General features: G+C 46.0%; 1 protein-coding gene across 1 annotated transcript in view; it reads right to left on the reverse strand.

Annotated features, from left to right (window-relative positions):
* The window catches only part of MYO1E (myosin IE), a 180022-nt gene that overhangs the window by 33319 nt on the left and 137533 nt on the right, over positions 1–9170 (reverse strand). Inside the window, exons 18-19 of the mRNA XM_015560197.1 lie at positions 6611–6717; positions 1607–1705 (exon numbers count right to left, since the gene is read on the reverse strand). Coding sequence (XP_015415683.1) covers positions 1607–1705; positions 6611–6717 — 206 coding nt within the window. The remainder of the gene's footprint in view (positions 1–1606; positions 1706–6610; positions 6718–9170) is intronic.

The following is a 9170-nucleotide window of genomic DNA, read 5'->3' on the forward strand; positions in this document are numbered from 1 at the left end:
AGTGCTGCGAGCTCACAGCATTGCTTATGGAAGTCTTGTTTGTTTGTTTTTAAATATTATGGAAGAAAGAAGGTCTTTCAGAATTGGTTTCTCAAAAACAAAATCAAGGTTAGATGCTTAAAATATTTGATCATTTTTCAACAGTGATGCCAATCAGAGAGAATTTGCAAGGATCAGAGAGTTTTTAAGTACAGGAAAAATATTGGGGAATAAAATTATAAATGTTTTGGAATTATTATGGCAGGCTTTTCTGAATTAGGGAATGATGGAGGAAACACTTTTCATTTACTATTTTCTGCATTTAATTGTTTTCTCTTAATTGGAAAAGGGTATTTTGTAAAAATGCAGTTTTGCAAAAATGTAAATGATTATATAAGCCATGGTTCTTAACTGGCTCTGCCCCCCACCCCCACCCTGGAACATTAGGTAATTAATTGTCTGGATATATTTTTGGTTGTCACAACTCGGGGGGAGGGAGAGGGGAAGAAGGGGGTTGGGCAGGTACACTACTGGCATCTAGTGGGTAGAGACCAAGGAGGTTGCTAAACATCCTACAATGCACAGGATGGCCTCACAACGAAGACTCCTCCGGCCCAAATGTCCATAGCTGAGGCTGAGAAACTTCAGCCAAAGCTAGTGTTACCGATCTGGTTAAAAAGTCTTTCATAATCAACATCTCAGCTGTTTGTCAGCAAAGGGATGCTGCTATAACAATGCAAGAGCTCTACAAATGTATTTTCTCAGCTTCCTACACACTTCCTTTCATACTTGTGAGCTCTGCTCACACAATAGGAGTGGCCCCTTTAATTTATAGAGACGTGAGTGTGAATTTATTCCTAGGCTAATCCACCACCAAAATTATCAAAAACTTGAATGTGAAACAACAGAGCCACTGAGGCTTCATTGTATGAAATGATCTACCTTTTAGCTAAGCCTCTCCTGACCTTCCACACCAATGACCTGCACAGACGACTGGTAGGGCAGCCATCCTAACGTCACGGCACAGGAAACAACTTTGTTAGATGTACTGGATTTCAAACACAACTAAGCTCTACTTCAGCCTGATACCCTTTGGTACATGAAGTTTGAATTAGAAAATGTCTTTCACCCAGCCGGGGTGGCTCAGTGGTTGAGCATCGACCTATGAACCAGGAGGTCACAGTTTGATTCCAGGTCTGAGCACATGCCCAGGTTGCAGGCGGGTTCTCCCTCATCATTGATGTTTCTATCTCTCTCTCTCCCTCTCCCTTCCTCTCTGAAATATATATATATATATTTAAAAACAAAACAAAACAGAAAACCCACATTACGCTAACTGAAAGACGCCAGACACAAAGGACACATGCTGTATGACTCTATTTACATGCAATGCCCAGAACAGGCAAATCTATGGGACAGAAAGCAGTGTCTCCTAATTGGGGGTTGACGACTAGGGAACTGGGACTTCTTTTTGGGGTGATGAAGATGTTCTAAAGGTAATTGTGGTGACGAAGGCACAATTCTCTACAGTAAAAGCCAGTGAACTGTATACTTTAAGTGGGTGAGTTGCACGATATGTGAATTATATCTCAATAAACCTATTTAAAACAAAGTCACAGTTCATTACCTTTGCAGGAACTTTTTGAAGATGCGCCGATAGGCATAACCAGCTCTTCTCACTCGGATGTTCTCTTTCAGACCCAGGTATTCTACTTGGTGCTTTACCCTATAAAGGAGACAGTGGGGGCAGGGCATCACTGAATAATTCTTTCACCCGCTCTCCTACCCACCAGCCCCACCACCCCCACATCTCAGATGCAGGGAAACATACTAAAAAGACGACAGCTTACAGTGTTCAAGTCTGAGCTGACCCTCAGGCTATAGAATATTAATTTAAAAATATTTTGTTATGAATTACAGAGGAGACATTACCTATCTATTTTAAAAGACAGCAAGGCAAAAAGCCATATACCTATCACACAGATTGTGAACAAAAATATGTTTTTCAAAAGACGAAAGGAAAGAACTTGAATTAAATGCCACTAGAGCTGTCTTTGTTATCAACCTTAAGTTTGATAGTGACTCTATAGGTAATGAGATTACCCTTCTAGGTTTTTAAAATATGAGGCCAGATAGGGCATATAAAACTATTAATTTCAAATGTCTAAGTTAAAAATGTTCTAAAAAGTACGTAAATTATACTTTTAGTTCCGTTTTGTAATAGCGAAGCCCTGGCAGTGTATTTTGGAAACGAGTGCAGGGCAGTACTAGGTGGATGCTCTGACCCAGGGTCTTTACACCAGAGATAGGCCCCGTGCCCGTCTCTGCACCTGGAGTCTGCTTCAGTGGCCCGGGGTCTGGGTGGTGCAGGAGCATGGGAACTGTGACCCCTCCCGCCCCAAAGAGCAAAGTGTCCTGAAGCCGAGGGAAGATCCTGGACACTAGCTCCTGGTGGTCCCCTCTGGGGAGACAAATAGGGCCTTTGCTGAAGAGTGTGCGGACTGGTTTAATACAGACACTTCGAAATGTGAAAATGAGGACTAAAAAGTAAATTTCCTCTTTCTTTTGAGATGAATGACAGAATTGTGCTATGGCATGGAGGCAACTCCCATTTCCCCCATTTAGTACATTTGGGCAGCACTGAGGTGAAGGGAATGGGCCCCTCACGATCTGCTGTGCAGAAAGGGCAGCGAGCAGCATGCTCCTTGCGACTTCACATCGGTTCCCCACAGCTGTCTCCTCAGCAAGGCTCTCATGAAACCCACCATTTCCAACACAGCCTCGCACCCACTACTGGTATGTGCCCCTATGCACCATGCTATGCAAGGCGCCAGCGAGGGTTCCTGCTGGAGACCTCACGGATGACACAGTGGTCAAGAGCCAGGTACACCCCTGCCACAGTGCGAGTCCTCTGTGCCTCAGTTTCCACTTCTGTAAGATGGGAATAGTGATGTTGGTTCTTGCTTCCTATGGGGTACATTCCATGAGCACGCAGCCAGCTCCTGGCAGGAGCCAGAAAAGCTGTTGTTATGTTAATGGAGTCCCAGCGACCAGACCACACGTAAACCAGAACAGGAGAGTGGAGGAAGAAATGAAGTTTTCATAGTGAGTGCATTCTCAGAAGTGGTGACGTGTGCCGGGGCCTGGAAGGCTGAGCTGAATTTATCAGGTAGAGGAGGGAAAGGCAGTGAAAACAAAGGCACAAAGATGGAAAGACCTGGGTCCTGGAGTGGGGAGAGAGGAGGTGGGGAAATGAAGCCGGAAGAGGGTGGAGCCTTGGTTGCCCTGGGAAGGGTGAGCCACACAGTGAGGGATGTTTCAAATGCCTCATGTCTTACTTGAATCAGCATCCAGGAATGTCAGCCCCTTTAAGAAATAATTAACTTTAAAAATCCCTTTATATAAAGAGTTAATATCCACATTTGATTGGTGACACATATCTGCTTAAGGGGAAGGAATCTGATTCAGGAAAGTAATTTTCCTTTTTCCCATGCTCCGAACCTGAAAGTCACCCCTGGCCTTTCCTGCACCGAGTAAAACACACAGAGGCTGCCGGTGAGAGATAGTTGCTCACTTTAAGTACTTTTCATAAATATGGGTGTCATGCCCGGCTGGTCTGGCTCAGTGGTTGGGTGTTGACCCATACGCCCAGGCCGGTTCAATTCCCAGTCAGGGCACATGCCCAGGTTGCAGGCTTGATCCCCAGTAGGGGGCGTGCAGGAGGCAGCCAATCCATGTTTCTCCCTTCCTCTTTCTGAAATCAATAAACACATATTAAAAAAAAAAATCTTAAAAAAAAATATTGGCATCACCCCAAGCTTCTGAGGCAGGGAATGCATCGCCCATTGATTCAAGTAGAAACATGGATCACTGCAAGTTAAACATGGTTTCCTTCCTTATAACTTCCATACCAGGAAATTTCTCAGAGACATTTTCTCTAACAGAACAAGCAGTTCAGCAAATTTTGTAATGTTTAAAATGTCATCATGTTAAAACCTTGTGTCCTTCATTTTAACTTCCATCACCAGGAAATTTCTCATAGAAATTTTCTCCAATACAATCAGTTTCGGAAATTTTGTAATGCTTAAGATTTCATGTAATCAAAGCATCCGACTTCATTTTTGCATATCCTGGGATGCTGTCGCCTCCCCAGTAAACACCAGCCCGGTTGCCAATGCCCACTTGTCCCTTCGTTGTGCTAGCTCCTCCGTCAGGGAGGTAGGGCAGTCCTCTTCCTGAATGTCTTTGGCCATTAACACAAGTAAGTCAAGGCCTGAGAACCCTGCTAGGACAGCAATTCAGAATCCAGGGCAGGCAACTTTGCAAGAGCCAAACAAAAACACATTTGCAACAGGAGGAGAAAAATAAACCACACCCCATACACTTGTGGAATGAGTAATCCTGTGCACCAACCCAGGGCTTCGACTGACCATGTCATTTCCACACACTGCCCTTTCCTGGGCCCCCGCATGTCCCCCTCACGGATGAAGTGAAACCATCCGTCACACACTAAACCTGACCCGAGATGGGGGGACCCCAGGACGCAGTCCTAGTGAAAATATAAATCAGCACCTGACCAACAAATACTTCAGAGTCCTTAAAACCAGTTGACATGAATGTATGTCATGAAGTTCTTTGCGGCAAGTCGAATACGGGGTGTGATTTAAAAAACCCAGCATGAGGAAGTTCTATGAGGATTTATTGAGTAAATATACCACTGTCCTAACTTCTCCATTTTCTGATATTCCAATGAATCAGTTTGGATTTCACGAGACAGTAGCATCAGGGTTGGGGAACCTCCAACCAGTAGCTATTGCAAAATCTCTATATTAGAGGGACTTTCAGCAGAGGGACTTAAAGCTCTACGACTTCTACGTGTGGGGAAGGGGGTGGTGTGCTGGAGAGGTATTGCATTTGCAGGGTGAGTGAGATTATGATTCTGTTTAAGATTATGTTTGTTGGGAAGAGCTGGAGAAGGGAAGCCGGATGAAATCTGAAGTGGGGGGATGGGTGGACTAAAGCACCCTTTAGTCTTACCTCTAGACTTGCATAATTTATTTCTGAGGTTGCCTATGACACCACACTTCTACCGTGTGTACATGTGCATGAGTGGGTGTGTATGCGGGTAAACATGACGGGGAGCATAGGACTGACACAGGGACAGACAGAGGCAGGCGGGCGGACACGGGGAACAGACCTGGGAGCGTTCACCTGTCAGACCGAAGGAGATCCCATTCTGATCGACCCTTAGTTTAAAGAGGAAGAAACTGAGGACTGAGATTAAGTGTCTCACTTAGGCAGCAGGCCAGCACCAGGACACAGTTCTTCAAAATCCCAGCCCAGGCCTTGGCTCCAGACCAGCTGTCCTCCAAGTATGATGCCGGCCCATCATCACCAGCATCACCTGGGAGCTCCTTAAAAATGCACGTTCTTGGACTCCATAAAGGAAGCCAGTCCTGAGTCTCCCAGAGCTGAGCAGGGCTGTGGAGGGCAGGACACTGTGGGCACCACTCACTCACAGGGTCACCAGGAGTCAGAGCCGACTCAGTGGCACGTAACGCACACAAAGGATTAAGTGTTATCTGTCTGCTGTGGGCTAGAAAGGGTCTTGCTGGCAGGGTGGGAAATGGACCTACACCCCCCTCTCAGAGGAGGTAATTAGCAGCTGTGACTTTTCATCCTGGTCTTCCTGTTCACGTTTAACTTTAAGTCACTCGATACCTAAGAGTCTATCTACTTTTTTCCTAAGAGAGTAAAAAAAAAGGTATGCCCTAGACAAGGGACATGATTATCTGAGGACAATGGTGGGGTCCTCTGCAGTCCAAGCCACTCACAAGGTCTCTCCCCAGTTCTGCCTCCCATGTTCCTACGGACATGGGGTCAGGCCTCTTGGGACTGTGTGCCTGGGTCCCCCGGGTGGATGCAAAAACTATTCTCTGGTGATTTTCCTACTCAGCACCCTGATTCCAGCCCTCACAGGCCACGCCCCCAAATGCCAGTTGTGGGCCGGTGAGTGAGTGGCTTTCTCAGAAGTCAGGCAGGACTGGGCTCACTACATCCTTGTGCTCCACGTGTCTCCTTCGGGCGTGCTCCCTCCCAGGGTCACTCTGCCCATCAGCACAGTCGGGGGGAATGACAGGAGCTGGAGCGTGTCCCCAGCATCCTCATGAGCCACAGTAAACGAGGGGTGGCTTTTTAACCAGCTGTTTGGACCTTCACTTTCAACCCCGAGCTCAGCATTCTAGGCCACATCCTGTGGGTGCCGATGAGGAGCCGAGTTACTAGGAATGTCTACACAGAGCCTCAGGCTAATTTTAAAACCATCCTGACTCTGCGGTATGAAGGGTGTTTTTTTTTTTTCCATCTGCCCCCACACTAGCCAAGATAAACATTATAAATGGCTAATTCTGAACCGAAAGGCACTGCTAACATTTTAGGAAAAGGCAAGGAGGGGGAAAAAAAATATATATATATATATATATATAGTCTTTGTCCTGAAAAGTTAAAGACACAGGACATGAAACACATCTGATGGCAGTTTAAACGGCTCTGCCTCTGGCGGAGGACAAGAGGGAATGTGCCGGGGCCCCGGAAGCTGGCTGGGCCCTCGGCATCCACCGCCTTCACATACCTGCTTTCCTCCCAGTCCCTGGGCTTCTTGGTTTCGTTTGGTTTTATGCAGCGGATGTAGTGAGGTGTACATTTCATCAGGGTGCTCACAAGGTCATTGGCTTGTTTCTAGGAAGGAAGAATAACATCAGTTAGAAACTTGGGACCTTCTCTGAAGCAGACCAGCTTTCAAAGGAGACCCGTGAAACTGGAGTGTGGAAATATATAGCTAGAAATTAATCTTCATGACAATCTGTTCATTAGGCTTAACTCAGGTCCACCACATGTTCTTAAAGCTCTACTGACTTTTACGATGATTTTAACTCTCAAATGGGTTTGAAATTAGAAGTTTGAAAGCAACGAGGCCTTTTTAGTACAGTTAATAAAACCAACCAACCAAACAAAAATCTTCACATACAATTTAAAAAATGAGAAACAAGGAAGCATGCCAGTTATTAACAAATTAAGTTAATTTTACAAGTATAGCACATTGTCTTCAATTTGGGGGGGGGGGCGGTGGAGAGGCAAGTTATTTGCAAGGATTAATCATCAAAACCCCCCTGTACGTTCTTTTCTGGCAACACAACCGATAAAGCATCACCTAGTAAGGTGATGGAAATTCATAGTGAACGGTGTGAGATCCACAAAATCCAAGAATTTAGAAACCTTTTATATGCTGTTCCACTCACTGCTTCCTCAGCACGTCCTTTGACAACCCTGCAGCCTCTGTGCCCTTTCAGTCTGCGAGGTAACTTCCACCTTCACACAGCTCAGAGGGTCAACACGAAGGCGTCTCTCACCGCCCTCGCATTGGGGTACCCAGCGGAACTGGGTTTAAGCAGAAAAAGCCACATAAAGCTGAAATTGCTGGTAAAGTATTTCAAGTCATAAGTATCATGACTATAGTTTGAAGACATAGGAGCAGAGCTCACATCAGCATCCACACCACCGGCTGAGCACGCCCTGTGGGTCCCAGGACCGGGCAGGCATGCAAATTCCCCCTGCAGGCAACTCAGTGTGAAGAGAGAAAACCTCTGAAGGGAACTAGAGAAAAGGGATCTCCGGAGCCAGAAAACCATTACAGTCAGCAGAAGGGATGTGCCTGCAGTACACCACCCTCTCTCACAATTAGGGCTTTTCTGTTTTCATGGGTCCGGGAAATCTGAAACCCTTGAGAAAAGCTCTTGGGTGTATTCAAAGCAAGATGTTTGCTGCCGAACCAAGCTCTCTGTTTAGATGAGCGGAGTACAGCATTCTGCGCAGTGCTGGGACACGGGCAAAGCTGCAGAGGTCACATGACCAAGGCCAAGCCCTATGAGGCAAAGTGAGCGGCCTCTGATCTTTGTTGACACAGATAGAACTTGAGAACAGAGCTGACGACATTTGCAACAGATAAGGTGAAGCTGGGGAGGGACTGCTTATAGCAACGCTTTTTTTTTAAGTCCCCAAACTCTTTAATTTTGATTTTTTAAAAAAATTTTTACTTAATTAAAACTTTTTAATTTCCAAAAATAGCTTGGCAGACTCTTTAGTCCTAAGCATTTAATGGCTGATATCTTCTTTGCACTGTAGCATAAGAAAACACAGGGGCAAGTGTGACTAAGTTTCTGTGCCACCTGACATAGTTCTCTCTAGCTCAAAATAGCAATAACTGAATATGCATCATGGGCTAGAGCTAGACACATGGATTTTCTCATTCATGCCTCACCATTCTAAGAGGCAGCCTCTATTATTATTATTCCCATTTTTTAGAGGCGAAAGTGGGGCCTTAAATAAAGTATTGCTCCAAATGACACAATTAGTAAGCAACAGAGTTGAGGCTTGAACCCGAGTCTGTGAGCTACCAAGTCTGATTCTTAACCACAATGCGACCCGGCCTCCCTGAGGAAGATACGGGGGAATTCAGTGCGATGTGAAAGGAATTAAGCCAGGATCAGACAGAGCCTTTAGGCTGGGGGATACCCCATTTTAGCAAACAGGAATGCATCTTATCTTAACCATTGCAATTATCCTGAATCTAGCTGTGAGTCAACCTCAGATGCCTCTGAAGTGGTTAGGGGGAAGCAGGAACTGGATTGACCCTGACTCCAGGCAAGAAGAGTCCAGGAGTCCATGAACTACCAAAGGCACTTGCCCAATAGAAGCTCGAGTCAAAATCTGCAGGCAGGGCAGTGAGAAGAGGCTTATGGCAAAAGCTCCTTGTGTACCCTCAGCACAGATGATTAGCAAGCCTGAGTTGGGGTCCTTGCTTTGGGATTTGCAAGCTACAGGACAGATCCCTAAGTTTCTCTGGGCCTCGGTTTCCCCATCTATACACTAAGTAGGCTGCACTTGAAGAGCTCTGATACCTTAATCGAAAGGTTGGAATAGGTGGTAAAAGTCAACCAGTCCAATCACCGCATGGTGCTTGCATCCGTCACATCGGCGCCTTTAGAGGCCGAGTGTCACTTAGACACAGCTGCGGTCCAGTCCACTCCGCAGCTCTGAGCTCGAGTCCATTTCCCTATGGCATCAGCCTTTGGCTCTCATTTCAAAGTTGGTCACTTCCAGCCACGAGGGAGAATTTAGTGAAGCCTCAGCGT

Source organism: Myotis davidii, unplaced genomic scaffold (genome assembly GCF_000327345.1).
Source record: "Myotis davidii unplaced genomic scaffold, ASM32734v1 scaffold1275, whole genome shotgun sequence".
In the NCBI taxonomy this organism is placed as follows: domain Eukaryota; kingdom Metazoa; phylum Chordata; class Mammalia; order Chiroptera; family Vespertilionidae; genus Myotis; species Myotis davidii.